The sequence below is a fragment of the Musa acuminata genome, chromosome BXJ1-10, assembly GCF_036884655.1.
Source record: "Musa acuminata AAA Group cultivar baxijiao chromosome BXJ1-10, Cavendish_Baxijiao_AAA, whole genome shotgun sequence".
NCBI classification, from domain to species: Eukaryota; Viridiplantae; Streptophyta; class Magnoliopsida; order Zingiberales; family Musaceae; genus Musa; species Musa acuminata.
In genome coordinates this window covers 23724766-23742084 of record NC_088336.1, presented here as the reverse complement: position 1 = coordinate 23742084, position 17319 = coordinate 23724766, and the positions used below count along the sequence as shown (strand labels likewise).

The 17319-nt window shown below is 39.0% G+C and overlaps 2 protein-coding genes and 2 long non-coding RNA genes across 4 annotated transcripts; 3 read left to right on the top strand and 1 right to left on the bottom strand.

The window, feature by feature from the left end:
* Positions 1–99: 99 nt before the first annotated feature.
* LOC104000909 (uncharacterized) lies at positions 100–833 on the top strand. Its single transcript, XR_010480525.1, has 3 exons — positions 100–235; positions 331–408; positions 546–833. It is a non-coding gene; the product is annotated as an uncharacterized LOC104000909 (long non-coding RNA).
* A 189-nt stretch (positions 834–1022) lies between these two features.
* LOC104000992 (uncharacterized) lies at positions 1023–5670 on the bottom strand. The gene is made up of 4 exons (XM_009423159.3): positions 4892–5670; positions 2273–2366; positions 1585–1644; positions 1023–1467 (listed from the first exon to the last, which is right to left on the bottom strand). Exons 1-4 carry the CDS (start codon positions 5137–5139, stop codon positions 1387–1389), a joined length of 483 nt encoding a protein of 160 aa, XP_009421434.2. The 5' UTR covers positions 5140–5670; the 3' UTR covers positions 1023–1386.
* A 3999-nt stretch (positions 5671–9669) lies between these two features.
* LOC135594998 (uncharacterized) lies at positions 9670–10769 on the top strand. Its single transcript, XR_010480257.1, has 3 exons — positions 9670–9864; positions 10007–10612; positions 10698–10769. It is a non-coding gene; the product is annotated as an uncharacterized LOC135594998 (long non-coding RNA).
* A 1253-nt stretch (positions 10770–12022) lies between these two features.
* LOC104000913 (protein spotted leaf 11) lies at positions 12023–16642 on the top strand. The gene is made up of 4 exons (XM_009423066.3): positions 12023–12521; positions 14283–14399; positions 14599–15030; positions 15152–16642. The coding sequence occupies exons 1-4, from the start codon at positions 12228–12230 to the stop codon at positions 16292–16294; spliced, it is 1986 nt and encodes a 661-aa protein (XP_009421341.2). The 5' UTR covers positions 12023–12227; the 3' UTR covers positions 16295–16642.
* Positions 16643–17319: the final 677 nt, after the last annotated feature.

Sequence of the window (17319 nt, the reverse complement as noted above, 5' to 3'; positions counted from 1 at the left end):
GTGTATACGCTGGAAAGGGTCTAAAAGGATGAAGATGTTGTCGAGGCTACAGTGACTGTAAATTGACCGAACTCTCCTCAGGAGGTGCTATAAATAGGAGTTCTTCGTCTCCACCATCTCTCAAGCCACAGCAGGAGAAGCTCTCAAGACTTGACCGAGGAGTTCAGAAGATGTCTTGCTGCGGCGGCAACTGCGGGTGTACCTCTGGCTGCAAGTGCGGCAGTGGATGCGGAGGGTAGGAACCACCTCCTCCATGTTTCTTCAAACCATATGAATCGAAAGATCACGAGACACGAAACATTTCTCTTCTCTTCTCTTCTCTGGATGCAGGTGCAGTATGTACCCTGACTTGGGCGGAGAGCGTGGCACCACCACCGCAAGCATCATCAACCTTGGTGCCATGACAGGGTCAGAGTGATTCCCAAACTTACTCTAATTCTATCTAACAAGACAAAGATCAGTGTTTTAGAGAGAGACAAAAAGACGAGTAGGATCTATCATAACCCCATTGAAATGATTCTATTTCCTCGTACCAACTGTTGCAGGAGCGTTGAAGGGTTCGAGATGGCAGCTGAGTCCGAAGGAGGAGGCTGCAACTGCAGCCAGTGCAAGTGCAGCGGCAAGTGCAGCTGTTCTTGCTGCGGCTGTAACTGAGAGACGTGGGAAGGAGACGCCATGCCCTGCTTCGTAAGCGTCATTCAGAATCAATCATATTTGGGAGGGGGCATGGTGACATATCTAAATAAGAGGACAAGCAGAGCCATATTGGATCATCATGTAACGGTTGCTCTCCTCAAGTGACATTTGAGTATCGTAATGATCTTTTATTACTACGATTTCCATCTTTGCGTTTTGATGGTATCTGCTGAGACGATTCACCCTCAAAACAACAAAAAGAAGAGGAGAATGCACTTATTATTGCCGGATAAACACATCATAGTTCACGTAAATCCATCTCACTTCCTCCCCTAATCTCTCACATTGGAACATGAAATTATGATAGCATGCAAGAACGCGGCAAATTAAGAAGAAATCATAGTGGCTTCATATGGTGTACCACAAAAGTGTCCAATGAATACGGCACATCTTCTATCGTTAACTTTTCATCAGAATTCACCGACACAGTAAACAGCTATTTGTTAACGTTAGAGGTTCTTTTTTCGCTAAGAAGAAGTATGGTGGAAAGATGAACATGGTCCAGAGCCTGCCACAAGAACAAGGCTAAGCCATTTCGAGGAGATCCAGTAAAGAAGACGACAAATCTGAATGTGTCGGTGGAAGAAAAGTATTCTCCCGTCCTATGCTTCCCAACCACTGAAAGGCTAGCAAAATTAGCAGTCAAAAGAGGAATCTTGGTGCAGCTACGGTAATATCTCTGCCTCTTGATCAACCAATCTTCCTGCCAACATCCTTGACGGCTTTGGGTATGTCGATGGACTCCAATTCAGAATATGGTTCTTCTAAATCCTGAATGACATGATACCAAGAGCTAAATTTAGGCTGCACGACTCCATTCTTTCATATGTGCAGCAGACATATAATGCACAAATCAATAGTTTTTTAGAGTTTGCATAGAAGGATTACCAGATATTGGAGAAAAATTTCACCCTCTTCATCGTGAACCTTGAAGCATCCCTTTCTTGGCTGAAAATATATAAAAAGATAATACTTGAAACGATAGCTAACTGAAATAATCAATGGTATCAATTCAAAGGTACAGGTAGCGATAGGTATTAATCATCGAGAAAGGCATAGGTAAAAGATGGAGCATAAGAAGTTTCCTTCTAGTAAGAGATCCAATGGATAAGTTCTACATGACCAGATTAATCGTTCCTTTTTTTCTCTTTCTGTTTATATTTTCCCATCCGCTACCGCTCCTTGTTTCAAGTCTTCTAATTTTGCTACTTCTCTTCGACTTGTCTATACACACACTGACTCGCACATATTGAGGCTTTTGATGGGTTTGCCTGTTTGGAAAGACATTTGAATGATATTGTTTTAACTATCAACAGACATAAACAGAAGAAGCCCATAAGTAGTTCATTAATTTACATAATAGTTTATCAGAAACATCATATTAACAATTTTAGGTGCCTTAGCTTATGTCATGAAAATATTTACTTGTATGATGATTTCTTGTTTCCTCTCACAGCATATCACAGGTGATAACGACAAATTTTTATGTTCATTCCCATCACTTAATTCGCACATAATAGACTAATGCTATGAAGAACTAATATAGGTAGAAAATAATATAAAGGGAAAAACATACCTCGACCACCACCTTTGTAGATATTGAAGGAAAAGCAGAGTTCAAAGCAGATGTGACATTTTTGGCTGCTTTCAGGAACTTGCCATCTAGGTTGCTGCATGAAGAACATGAGAGGCTTAATAAGGAATGACTGTATGAAACATAAAGATTAACCATACTTAACATATCATGATAATATGTTTCTCTAATTGTGCCTAAAAAAGGTACTCATTTCATTCAGCATTACAATAATGCGGGAAGACACTGATCATGCTTCACATTGTCCATCACTCGACAAGTTTACATCTGAACAGAATGCCAATACATTCAGTTACGTGAGAACAATCATTGGAATGCGCTGCATGACTGTGTCCAAACAGCACCTTATAATTAACCACAAGAATTATTCAAAGAAGATCTTAAAACGGATTATACCTGTAGTGGTTAATCATAAGTGGTCAAAAAAGTAGCATCTACATATAGGATTTGAGGTTAAAGGCTTCTGACCACTGGGGTGGGATACACTAAAGGCACTAGTAGAGTTTAAGAAAACCAAATCTTTTTTCAGTCTGCTACTTCTAAAGCTAATTTAATCACCACCATATAGTTTCCACTAAGATCCTCTATCTACTGCTTCTCAGGACTCGATAAACTTTTGTCCAAACAATGCACTAGAGAGCTAACTTTCAAGCAACCAAAACATACTTGCTGATACATTCAATTGATACTCGATTGTCAAGGTCTCAGCTCAGCATGTTGAATTACAGTTATAAAAGCTTGCTTTTCCAGAAATAACCAAACAAATGTGGTCCACCAGTGAGGGTTATACAACGGAATATGTTTCAGAAACTAGTTTCTTCTAGACCCTAACACAGACAGATGTGTTATTTATACCATAAGGGTTAAACATAACTTGGTCACAGCTATTGATACTAATGCGACTTTTGTTCAGACATGTACACCTTAAATGTATTCATGTTTATGAACCTTTAGTTCTATTTATATGAATGATAGTTTTCACACTACAAAGTTTTATGCTGTGATATCTGACATTAACTATACTTATGCTTTCATTATGAAAATACATGTAAATGTATGTTCCTTTCATAATTTGAAATGCATGCATTTTGTTCTGAAAAATCTTCAAACAATTTATGATAACAAGTCATGATTTTGAAATGCATGTAAAATGAAAAAAGTATTTGATATCCATGCATATTTCAAAAACATGTGTTAAATGCATAAAGAATTCATGTGTTTTTTTATGTTTATTTATGATAAGTTTGCTTATTGGGCTGTGATTTGCTCATATGATTCTCTCTTGATTTTTTATAGTTGCACAATAGAAGCGTGATGGATCGATTACTGATAAATTATGTAATTAATTTATTGAGATTATTGTACATTGAGATTATTTTGTAGATATGTTATTTAGATTGGAATACTTTGAATTTTAAAGAGTCTTTGAATCTATTGAATGTCCTATGGGTGGAATGATTATGGATTGAGTTATGTTATTAATATCCTAAGCATTGATTAATTATGAACTTAATTATGCAATAGTTATACTGTAGAGATTATTTTGTTCTGATTCTGGCCCTTGCGTTCTTATGGGAAACCTATAGGATTATGACGTTATACCGTTCCCGACTTTCCGTTGGGTTGGGTGTGTCACGATTACAGTCATAAAACCTTGTTCTTTCAGTAATAACCAAACAAATGTACCAAAGAACAATCCATCACTGGTTCTTTTGCACAATAAAGTATTTTTATCTGCATAAATTTGCATCTACCAAACATGTGGAACTTGAACTAATCAGGTATCTGGGATAAACTCAGGATCCTGTGACTGTTAGTACATGTTAAAATGACCAACATCTACGGTGGCACACATAGATTGCTTTGGTGAAAAGGAAGTAATCAGCAGGGAAAAGAGAAGACGTCTATGTGACTACCAAATGTGAGCATCAAGATGGATTTTGAGAATAATGCAGTTCAGAGCACATCATAATGAACAACTAATCAACAATGAAAATTATGCGAATAAATCGAAAAAACTGAGAATTTCCTTTCGCATTTCTATAAATATATTGAAATAGTGTTAAGGATAATAAAATTTACAGAAATGGAGTCTGCAATGAAGCACAGAAACAGATCATTCCTATACAGTGAAGTATAAGTCAGTTTTGATAGCTTAGACTATAAATATCTGAATTATTTCGGCCTTACTTGTAACATGTCCACTATAGCATATTCTGCTCCGTATATCAATATTACCATATATTTTTTCTTACAGGAAACTTAGAGCAGAGATAGACTCCCACCAAAAATCCCAATTCAAAACCAAAGTTCTTTCCTTTTGTTAAGAAAACTGAAAAAAGAAGCTAAACGAGAACAAAATTGCGAATAAAAGTTAAGAAAACCAAGGGGAAAAAAAAAAGAGTTCTCTTTAGATGCATTAAAGATCGTAGTTCTTGCCAGAAAAGAAGCATCTTAACAAGGTTCAAGAAATCAAATCAACCACCTTTTAGAACGGAAAGAAACAAGAAGACGGCACCATATCATGAATCTTTGATCGGTTTATCTGATTCAGCATAGGAAACAAGCGAAACTTCCTTAGAAGAAACGATAGCCACTGACCTCGCCTCGACGAAGATGGTGTAGGGACCGACAGAAGCGGCGCCGCCGGCCGAGGGCTTATCCTTTTCATGGTTATCGTCGGTGGTATTGTCCTTCCCCTTCCGACGATCACTGGAGTGCCTCTTCGCCGGAGTGGCCTTCCGTTTCTCGAGCTGCTCGTTGGTCAGGCCATCGAGCAGCCGAATCCCACCGGCCTTGCTGGCGCTATGGGTCGCGCGCATGTTGGCGATCGTGGCGCTCCTGGTCATTCTACGGGTGACGGCGGCGCTCCGGGTAGCAAAAGAGGAGGCGGGCGATTCTTGTGCGGCAGAGGGGGAGTCGAGGGATTCATTTAAGGCTGGAGGGGAGGCAAGGGATTCCTGGGCGGCGGAGGGGGCCACACTCCTGTTGGCGGTGGTGGAACTCCTCGTCACCCTACGGCGGACCGGGGTTCTCGGGGAGGAGGCAGCGGAGTAGAATCCGGGAGCTCCCTGTGCTGCGGAGGGGAAGGTGGGGGATCCATGGGTGGCGGAGGGGGAGGCGTGGGTTTCCTGGGAGCTACGGGTTGCCCTCCTGTTGGCGGCCGTTGGGGATCTCTGGATGCCAGCGGAGGAGGATGCGGGGGCTCCCTCTGCAGCGGAGGGGAAGACGGGGGATTCATGTGCTGAGGATGGTAAGGAAGGGGGTCCATGAGAAGAGGAGGACGAGGAGGAGTAGTAGGAGGATAAAGCTCTTCCCTTTCGGCCAGAAGGGGAGGAAGCAACCGACTAATTGGCCGCCTTCGTCTTTTTCCGCGACATTTGACCGGTTTCCACTGTTTTCTTTCTCTGGCTTACTCGAAACCAAAATGGACGGCTATAAAGGGGGTTTCCGGCTGCTCCGGGACACGTGTAGATACTAGATTATATCCGGAAGCAAACGGACGGCTGTCTGTAGCTCCCAGTGCCTCATCGACTCTGAATATTATGTGTGTTAAAAGATACAAGAGCAATTAATCCTTAAAACAAAAGGCATGACTTTGATCGGATGGTGTTCTTATATTTAATTTTTATGAAGGATTTTATTTTTTAAAAAAATATTAATAATATTTTTTAAACTAAATTATTTTAAATTTATATATCAGTTTAATCCGAATCAGATTGATTCAAGTCGAATCCCATCGGATCGTCGAGTCGACTCCCTTACATTCAAGTTAGTTACGATCTAGTTATACTTATTCGTAAAATTCCTTAAAATATATTAATTTTTATATAAATAGAAAATTAGTAATTTTTTATAAATCAGTTTAAGTAGAATTCCAAAAGTTTTGATAATTAATTATCTTAATAATATTTTTTTTAAATTATTAATATTAAAATATATTAGGTAATCGAATTTAATTTATTTTAATTTTGAGTGTAACGAAGATAGAAAATAGAAAAATATAGAATTTTATGATTATTTTTATGATAAATTTAAGATAATTTTATATATAATTAATTTTTTTACATAAATAAGTATAACTTGATTATAATGTTTTTGAATTATTTAGGATAATTTTATATAAAAATGAAATATATTTTGAGGATAATTTAAGTTTTATGATTAATTTATAATAATTTTATATAGAAACTAATATGTTTTTTAATATATTATGTGAATGAGTACAATCCAAATGTAACTCAATTTTTTATTAATTTAAAATAATTTTATATAAAAGTTAATATATTTTTATGATAACTCTAGTTTTTTAGTTTTATGATAAATGTAAAATATTTTATATAAAAAATATTTTTTTAATATATTATATGAATGAGTATAACTCGAGCATAACCGTTTTTATAGGTAAATTGTGAGGCAAAAGAGGAGAAGGAGGAGAAAATGAATGAAATAGTGAATAATAGTAGAAGAAAAATAAGAAAGAGGTAGTGGATGAAAGAGAGGGAGAGGGAGTCAAGGAAAAAAAAAGAAGAAAAAAACAATAAATAAGGAGGAGAAAGCCAAATGGGGGAGGTAGAGGGAGAAGACACGATGGAGTCGATCGAAGAGATAATAATGGAGGTAGAGTGAGAGAAGGAAATCGAGGGAGAGAGAGATACGGAGGATGAGAAGGAGAAATCAATAGAAAGAGGAGAAGAGACGAAGGTCGAGTGAGAGGAGGTTTAGAAGGTGATGCGCAAGGAGGAGTAAAGGTGGAGACAAATAATTTGAGAGAATAAAAGGGTAATACATGACTTAATTAAATTAAATAGTTAAATTTAGGTAAATCGGTTTGATCAGATTCATTAAAAAATTGATTTAATCATAAAAAAATTAAGTTAAACTTGGTAAAAAGATAATTAGATAAATCAAATTATAATTGCATAAATTGTCTAATATTGGCTTCTAAGTATTCTTCACTCATCACTGATTAAAGGTAATTAACATAACAAATGATGAGGGTGATAATTACGATAAGACTTGTGTGACACCTGCTGACGCTTCGCGTCCCTGTCGGGCTGACAGCGCGTGACTGACACGGGTCGTAACGCCAACCGAGACCCATTAACGACCGCTCAGGCTCGATTCCGCACGCCACGCCAACAACGATGTCAGACGTCATCAGAAGGTACGATCCTACCCCCTGCGAGCAGACACATCAGGTAACACCGAATTCCCCTATAAATACCCTTGCATTCTGAATGGAAAGAGGGAAAAAAAACTTCCACGATCATCGACTAACTTAATCATCATAGGGGTTGGGTCGAGCATCCCGACCCGACCTGCGTGCAAAGACGAAGGCGAGGCGCCTCTCTCCGGGCACGTTGGCAAGGAGCCCATTCCCGAAGGAAACGGCGACCCGTCATTCGGATCTGACCCAAGCCGCGTCGGCCCCGAGGCCATGGCTAAAAGTTATTTACACCAACAACAAGTAACCCAATTTTATGGCTAGTCTTGGCACGAGAGAATCTAAATATTAATCATCATCTTCTCTTTCAAAAGTTAAATTAAATATTTGTTTATTTCAGGAGTAGTAATATTAATATTTTTCGAGAAGTTCGACATTCCTAATAAACTTAGACCGGACGTGGAAATAGAAAGGTGATCGGAACCGTCCAACTATTAACCAGGAAACTGGACGGTTCCGATCGAATTAATGGCACTTCCGTTAATACATTCTTCTGGTGCACCATTTCAGTCACGTCACTGTGCATTATACCACGTAATAAATGTGCCTATCGAAGACATACCATGCTCTTATGTTTAAATGAGCACATTGTTAGACTTCAGAATCAAAGTTTAGAATCAATATAGTGGCTTAAATCGTGAGTTGTGTGTTCACATGACCATTTCAGAATTAGCCCAAGCCATAATGTGAAATTTTATGTTGTTCATGAACCTCATGTCTGAGTTACCTATCGAGTTTACGAAAATCCATACTTGTTTATTAAGATTACATTACCTTTCTCTGGTGAGAATCCATCTAATGATGGTTTGCTATGAAATAAAGTGATTTCTTCTCAGTGAGGTTCATTCTTTTAATAAATGCGGATAAATCATTAAATCAATTTGTTTCAAGCCATTTTAAGTTGATGGGATATTTACATAGGAGATACTTAATTCGACAGAAAAATCATTTGCAAGCAATGCTTCCTTTAACATGGATGTTTCTTTTGCCAGATTTAGTATGCCCAAGAATTTTTTAGATCTTTCTTCAGTCGAATGAGATCGGCAAGTCCTTTTAGTTTGCCAATGAATGTCTACCTTGTAACCTTGCTCACGTTTCTTTGTGGGAAGTAAATCTGTAATGCAAGTTGTGACAAGTATCTTGTTGATTGGCATAATATTTAGGATTTAGTTGTATTTTAAGAAGCATGCAAGGAATGGCCATTTGTTTCCCTCGGCTAAATCTGATATTGTGCCCATTTATTTATTGCTTCATAATCTACATTAAGTTTTGATATGAATAATTGAACCAGGTTAATATGTTGGGATTAGATTTATTGGCAGATGTTTGCTTGCTGCATATTTACATTCATGGATATAGGAGAGCATCTATGGTTTCTTTGCAGTTGATTTGGAAATAGCTTCATCAATGCAGATTCAATAATTGCTTGTCTGTACTCTGTAGTTGTTCATCTAGGATGAAAGAATATGGGGACGGAGCCACATAGTCTGGGAGCACTTCCTTTTTAGGTTTAGTCTTAATCAAGTTCCATCATGATTAACTTTTAAAAGGATAGTTACCTGAGAGTCTTGGACCGTGGCTTCTAAGATAATTTTGTTCTCTTTTTGGTAGGGAAAATGACTTTTTTGTCGTAACATTTATATCCAACTCGAACTTGATTTGGTAGCTCATACAACTATGTACAATCTGCATTAGTAGCTCAACTATAACAATGTACTTTGTTGCATTTGCCAAGCGCTGCTGTTTACAAGTGTGTTCCTTGTGGCAGCTTGGTTTAAACGAGTATCAACATTGTCCATGTTCGGAAATTAAAAATCATTGCTACGTGAGAACACCAGAACTATTATGCTGGCAAATGTTCTTCCCAAATGTCAATGTTAAATCATACGATTCATCATTAAATGATTTGGCTTGGAGTTTTTGAATATCTCATCCACCTTATTTTTTCGTATTAAACTATGTCTTTCTCTGTGGGTGCTCAAATTTTTTCTTGTATCCTGTAATTGGAACAACTACATGCTTGCTGGAATTTCTTATTTAGTAAGAGTCTTAGGTGACAAGTTGAACTATATCAACTCATTGTGATGGCTTGGATCAAATGGTACTGTGTTTTCATGTCTGAAATGATGTACTCTCATCTTTACCAGAAAACCAGCAAGAGGGTCCATTTTGTCAGAAACTTAATCAGGGAAGTTGCTGGGTTTGCTCCTTATGAGAAAAGAATTACGGAGCTTCTCGAAGTCGGAAAGGACAAGCGTGCTCTGAAAGTGGCAAAGCGAAAGTTAGGGACACACAAGAGGGCCAAGAAGAAGCGTGAGGAGATGGCTAATGTTCTGAGGAAGATGAGGTGAGTGTTAGTTTTTCTCTTCACTCTTATGCTTCTTTTTAGTATCTGGATACTTTTTTAGTATACTGGGATGTGGTTGACGAAACCAATATGCATACTGATACTGAACTAATCCTAACCAATGTGGTTGTTCAACATGCAGGTCTGCTGGAGTGAGTGAGAAGAAAAAGTAGTGTGGATTTGCAGCTAGACAGTTTCGGAAATAGACGAGGCACTAGGTTCCAATTCTGTAGGAAACGGTGACATGATTTTTGTGTGTTCTGTTCTGTGAGCTTCTACTTAATCAGACGATTACTGCTGAAGTAGTTTCTTCGGCCACCATAAATTTTGACATGACATGATTTAATTGCATCCGAGTTCGTTTATCTCTGTCAGCATATTGTGTGGATCACCTTAAGTGTGGAGCAGCCAGATTCGCAAAGACAGCGAATGCCATAATTCAGTATTTGTGTTTGACTTCTTGATTATTTCATGAGTTCTTTTCCTTAATTCTCATAGCAACTTCATGTAGGGCTGCCCAGGTAATTCATCATATGCAATTCTTGATGCTGGACCTATGTACACATTTATGGATGTGTTTTTTTTAAGCAACATTTTTTGGATGCATTACCATATGACTCTATAATGTTCTTTGTCCGAAAATTAGGTACCTTTTTTGAAGCTAGGGGGAAGCTAAAACCTTCTGTTATGTATTTCCAGCGATAGCTTGATTGACACGCAAATGGAATGATCTGTTGAGTAGAACATGGTGAGAGGAATTGGATGCCTCTACTCTTGCTTGAATACAAGTTCCCTTCATGTGACTGTTCAAGTTGCACCTTCTTTTGGTACAGGGAAGAGGATGGTCACCAACCTACTGCAACTTTAATCCAAAGGATGCTGCTGTCATGCACTTTTGACCCCACACTGAAAACGAAAAAAAAAAAGGTATGTTATTTTTTGTTATTGACATATATCCATATTTATCATGCCCAAACCTTTAATATGAATTACTTAGCCCCAGTCAATGCCAGGATTTGGTCATTCCATTAGGTTCTTGAAACAGTCTGTCGAGTCTTGCTTTATAAGAAAATATCAAGGATATGGATCTTGGATATCTTACTTTATAGAAGAAGAATCAAGAAAATTATGAGGACTTCACGCGTTAAATGCTTCCTTTAGCTGCAAGCAAAGTTCTTTGGGCTTACAAGCTCCTATCTATTGCAAAAAGATAGGCACCAAGGAGGCTTAGGCCACTTATCTTGAGATGCAGGTAGGCTTAAAAGCATTAGAAGATTAGCTTTATCGTCTTCTCCTCGTGAGCAAAACACATGGTTATCTCCCTTGATCGTTGAACAATTCACGTGGTGTTGTGATTCTTCTTCTTCTTCGATTCTCGGGTTAATATAATAGAGGACGTGTTAAGCTTAGATGATCGAAGATGTCAGATCGTGGAAGCAAACCTCCGACTAATTCTATTCCATAGGATGTGACTTGGTGAGCAGACATTATCAGGGATGTTTGCGATGCTTTGTTCCCATATATACATATATATGCCCTAAATGTTAATATTCGATTCGAATTTGGTCAAAAATATACGATCGAATCAGAGTTGTATGGTTCCGAACCGACCCATATAGTTGACGAGGAACAGTAGTAGGCATAGGAACACGTTGTTGACAGAGACCGGCTTACCTCCATCACATAGCGAGTCAATGTTGGCCTCCTGTCAATATCGCCGCCACAACATATATGTTAATATGAGTTTACTATTCATATTCCTGTAAAATTTCCAAAAATTAATAACCACTGATTTATTTCCTATATATAAATGATCAATTAGAGATACATATGTGCTTGTCCAACTACACACTCCTAGCATTAAGAATCATGTTTGATCTTTGATGGTAAGACACTTTGGCTCCAAAGCTCTTTTTTTCCTGACTTCAAACGTGATTAGATGTGGGAAAAAAAAAAAGGATGAGGTGGCATCAACTCCATAACATCAAATATTAAAATTTATGTAGATAAATAAAATGTATTGTATTTAATATTTTGGAAGGATAGATATATAACGACATCAGCCAATGGAATTGGGTCTTCCTCGCCTCACAATTTGTAAATATTTTATACAGAGCGAGTCAATTTGAGCCACGTAGCACCGAGTACTAATGCGGACATAAACAAAACAACAGCTGATTGCTCTGAGTTTTCCTCTCTTGCGTTCCAAAGGGGATACTTTTGGCCATTTCTTGCGGCGATGTCTTCGAATCCACGCGGAATTTGATCGGGCCTGTCGATTCCCGAGCGATTCCACCCCACGTCTCCCTATTGAGCTGCGGCTGATCTTTAGATCGGTCGAGGAATTGGTCGATTGGAGGTCCATGGCGGAGGAGGTGAAGGCGACGGCGGTAGTAGATGGGAGGGCTTTGGTGGAGAGGATGGCGAAGGCGGCAGAGGAGATCTCCGCCATCTCTGACTACCGGAACGCGTACAGGAAGCAGTTCTGCGACCTTTCCCGGCGGATGAAGCTGTTGGAGCCCATGTTCCAGGAGCTCAAGGAGAGCAAGGACCCGATCCCGGAGCAGGCGGTGCGGTCCCTTGTTCTGCTCAAACGGGCGCTCGATTCCGCTAGGGAGCTCCTCCGGTTGGGGAACGAGGGAAGCAAGATATGCCTGGTATGTTGACCGCTCGTACGTTTAGCCTGCCACTGAAATGTTGCTTCTCTCTTTACTGCTGTTCTTAGAACTAAGTCGATTTCAGTTCAAGAAAGATTATTTCTTTAGATCTGATCACGTAAATCGAAATTTTCTAATTATTATGTCCATGGCAGCAACAGTAAAAGTTAGAAAAATTATGGATTTTGGTTTCACATATTAATTGGAATGTTTGAGGTTTCTTCCGAACGCAAGCTTCTGCTTTTCAGGATCAAAATTAGAGCCTTGATCCGAAGGGGAAATTATTCATCTTGATACTTTGTTGGAGTTTTCTTCTGCTCCCATACTTTTCACGATAAAAATATCAATCAAAATTCAAATTATGTTAGAAAAGGAGCATTCGAGATGATAATTTAGATTGAACTATATCTGAGATATTTTACACATATGTTCGGCATTGGTATAATATATGAAAACATGTTCTAGAGTTCTTTTTACTCCTAGTAAGTAAAAGCGCATGGTAGTTGTAATTGAGATTCACATGATTCTTACAGGTATGCATTTAAGCTGCAAGAAGCAACCAAATGATGTTTAAGACTGAAGAGAAAAGAAAACTGGCAACCAAATGCTCAGGTTTTATGCAAGCAGGAAAAGAAATGATACAAGTGAAAACCAATATTCAAAGTTGTCAAATTTGTCAGAAAAGTTTGCTTTGGTTTGTTAAATTAAGGAAATACACAGATATGAAAGCAGCAGAAGAACAAAAATTACGAAGCAGGACTAAGCCACCGCAGGTCCTTGGGCAAAACAGATCTCACTGATGAAAATTACGGAGTATAAGAAGTCAAAGGTTAATAATAGATCTATTGATCGCTCAGAGTATTCATAACAAATCAAAGTAGGGTAATTGTGTTTCTTATTTTAGAACACAGAGTGGTTGAATTGTATAGTTTTGTCTTCTATTAATCATCGAATCAAACAGCTAAAGGATATTTTTGGGTCTTTAACAGTTCTGCATCAGAAGGGTGTAGAATGTAAAAATAAACCTAGAGTTATCGCGTTGTTGGTGACACTTGGTTCATTGAGATTCAATAAGGTATTTAAGCATACATATGAAGTGTATGAGCGAACTGTAACCAATCAATTTAAGACTGATTTTCTTCAGCTGCTGATTTCTTACTGTGCATATAAGAAGTTTGTTACAGCATATATAATAAATTATCAACAAGATCCTTAGTCTCAGATATTATGTCTCAAGGAATAAATTATCTAGAGTTGCACATATAACCTGATTTACATTTTCAATTATTAGGACATGCTACCTAACACCTGCACTCACCAAACAATGTTAACATACAACCTTTTGTGAGCGTCGAGTGAGTCCATGCGTAAGGCAAACTGCATGGATAATACATAGTGTTAGCTAATACACTATTGTTTCTAAAACAGTGTTGGTAGTCCGGGATATAAGTTCTATTTTGCTTTGGAAGAGATTGATGATTGACATCTAAGCTGCCCGTGTCAAGCATACGCTATTACGGCATTTTGGTTGGGCTTGGTATGCTGTTTGTATTTGGATGCCTTTCATTTTAGCTTAAACAGTCATTTTTTATGCTCTTGCACATGAACGTTTCCTGGCAGGAGCATCTGGCACTTATTTTTTCCTTGAAAGTTCTGTTTTTCTATAGGTTTTGCAAACCGTAAATACATAGTGGGTTGTTTAAATTTGACCGTCCCCATGTAAGAATTGTGTACATATCTGTGGGTGCCTATGTGATTTAGGTTCTGGAAAGGGAGAAAACTACAAAGAGGTTCCTGGAGGTCACTGTTCACCTGGAGCAGGCGCTGAGCGAAGTTCCTTTTGATATGCTAAACATATCAGATGAAGTTAGAGAACAGGTAAAACTATTTGTCAAGAAATTTAGCTTTTTGAGAGTATTATAGTAAAGTATTTGTTTATACGGAACTTCAATTGTTTTGAAGAATTCCATTGTACTTTACAGCCTCTATTATCAGTAACAGTAGAGGACCATCCCCCCTACCTCCTTGTTATTTATTTTAAAATCCAATACTCACCAAGTGTACAATTGCATCCAAGGTTGAACTTGTGCATGCCCAATTCAAAAGAGCCAAAGAACGGGTTGACATGATCGACATGGATCTACACAGAGATCTTTTATCTGCTTACAACATGAGCACTGATGCCAATGTGGACCAATCAACCCTGCGTAGACTGGCTGAAAAGTTGCAGCTGTTAACTATATCAGATCTCAAACAAGAATCACTAGCATTGCATGAGATGGTAGTTGCGAGCGATGGAGATCCTGGAGAGATAATAGAGAAGATGTCAATGCTGCTAAAGAAGGTAAAGGATTTCATGCAGACTCAGAACCCTGAAATGGGCACACCTACAAATAAAGGCCCTCTCCCGTCCAATGAAAGGGCCAAGCCTCCTGTTATCCCGGATGATTTCCTCTGTCCTATATCCCTGGAGCTAATGAAAGATCCAGTGATCGTGGCTACCGGACAGGTCTCTGTATAAGCTTGGCTTTCATTTTTTTTAAAATGCAAATTCTGAGTTTTAACTTCGTTACTGCTTTCCGTTTGTGTCTCTACAAGTTGCACTCAGTTCTCTTTTTCTGCTTACACAGACTTATGAACGGGAGTCCATAGAGAAATGGCTTCAGGCAGGACATGACACATGTCCGAAGACTCGACAAAGGCTGTCCAACAAATCCTTGACTCCAAATTATGTGCTGCGCAGCCTTATAGTGCAATGGTCCGAGGCGAATGGTATTGATCCACCCAAGCTCCCTGCTCAGACAGCCAAGTCCCGACCAACCTGCTCATCAGGAGAACATGCTAAGGTTCTTGATCTTATTAGCAAGCTGTCATCACGGAGCATTGATGATCAACGATCAGCTGCTGCAGAGCTCCGCCTCCTTGCACGGCGCAGTGCTGAGAACCGTCTCTGCATAGCTGAGGCTGGTGCCATACCCCTCCTTGTGAAGTTATTATCTACCCTTGACGTGCACACGCAGGAGAATGCTGTTACTGCTCTTCTAAACCTCTCCATATTCGAGGACAACAAGGAAAGGATCATCATCTCAGGAGCTGTGCCTGGAATAGTGCATGTGCTGAGGAGGGGCAGCATGGAAGCACGAGAGAATGCTGCGGCCACACTGTTTAGCATCTCAGTGGTGGATGATTATAAGGTAAGAATCGGTAACTTGGGTGCAATTCCTCCACTTGTTTCTCTGCTCCGTGAGGGCAGCCCAAGAGGCAAGAAAGATGCAGCAACAGCATTGTTCAACCTGTGCATATACCAAGGCAACAAGGGAAAGGCTGTGAGGGCTGGAGTGGTCCCAATACTGGTGGGACTGCTGATGGATCCAGAAGCAGGCATGATGGAAGAGACCCTCGCGATACTTGCAATTCTCTCGAGCCACTCTGAGGGCAAGGCAGCAATTGCAGCTGCTGAGGCGCTGCCTGTGCTTGTGGAGGTGATCAAGAGTGGGTCACCCAGAAACAAGGAGAATGCAGCTGCTACACTGTTGCACCTCTGCAGTGGGGAGCAGCAGCAGCAGCATCTGGCAGAGGCACACGAGAAAGGACTGATGGGTCTAATGCAGGAAATGGCAGAGAATGGGACCGACAGAGGCAAGCGGAAGGCAGCGCAGTTGATCCAGCGCATGAACAGGTTCTTGGAACAAAAGAGAGTGGCTCAAGCTCAGGCTCAGGCACTAGCGAAGCAGTCGGGCAATCCAGCTTTGCCAGATTTTGATTACAGATGATTCATAGTTATAATCGGAGTGCTGTTTATTGAAATGATGGTATCTTTGCAATGTTTGGAGGTGGAAGATCACCTTCTCTGACGATCTGCAAGTTATTGGTTTGTTACTATGTTCATGTGAGGGGCTTGAAGTGAGTCAGGATCGATAAGGGACACCTTCAAGAGTAGGAATTATGGAGTTGATTCTTTGAACACTCGACCATGGTGGCCATCTTATGCTATGATCCTCGATTAAATGAGTATAATGTTTAGTAGTAATTAGATCTAAGACTCCTCAAATTTCTGTATATTTATCATAACTAAGGCATTTGAGAGTGAAAGTTCCCTGTGGCATGGCTATATTCTTCTATGAGTGTGACTTGGCAATGAATTTGTGTTCCATCACAGTGTAGATCTGGTCATGTATTCACTCGAGTCTCCTTTTTTTAGTTATATTCTTGTGATTAGCACATAAAGAAAAAGGAACAATGCAAGTTAATTCACCCCCATAACATGATTGTTTTTTTATAAAAGAAGTAATTTTATTACATTAAATGACATATATGATAGTCATATAACTATCATATATGATAGTCATATAAAAGAAGTAACAGTACGCAAACTAATCCAATTACCTCAACAAATTACATATTATTTTCCTTATGATCTTAAGCAAGAAAGGTAATACTCAGTATGGCTCATAATAATACATGATGAAAATATTAACCAATATATCTCGCACAGTTTATTTAGAAAAGTCTCAAATAATTAATTTTTACTCATAACATCCCTCTATCTTTGAACCTGTTCAAGTCAATTCTATTGCCGTCTCAATCTCTTCCATCTCGGGATGATGGAATAAGAGGAGAATAAAGAAAAAGAGGCAGAAAGGACAATCGCAACGGAGGCATAATGGAAAAGAGGGGTGCTAAGAAAAAAAAGGAGAGAAGATGGAATCGAACTAATCTTTTGGTTTGACACAAATCACAAAAATAAGATTAAAAATTCAAAGATATATTTATTCGTTTATAAAAAAAAAAGATGGAG

Bases quoted from the DNA above. Each gene is read 5' to 3' on its own strand.
- LOC104000992 (XM_009423159.3), bottom strand. From the start codon at position 5,139: ATGACCAGGAGCGCCACGATCGCCAACATGCGCGCGACCCATAGCGCC. The intron at 2,367-4,891 runs GTCAGTGGCTAT...TTCTTCATGCAG, and splicing joins ACCATCTTCGTCGAGGCGAG to CAACCTAGATGGCAAGTTCC. The intron at 1,645-2,272 runs GTATGTTTTTCC...ATATATTTTCAG, and splicing joins CTACAAAGGTGGTGGTCGAG to CCAAGAAAGGGATGCTTCAA.
- LOC104000913 (XM_009423066.3), top strand. From the start codon at position 12,228: ATGGCGGAGGAGGTGAAGGCGACGGCGGTAGTAGATGGGAGGGCTTTG. The intron at 14,400-14,598 runs GTAAAACTATTT...ATTGCATCCAAG, and splicing joins CAGATGAAGTTAGAGAACAG to GTTGAACTTGTGCATGCCCA. The intron at 15,031-15,151 runs GTCTCTGTATAA...CTGCTTACACAG, and splicing joins TGATCGTGGCTACCGGACAG to ACTTATGAACGGGAGTCCAT.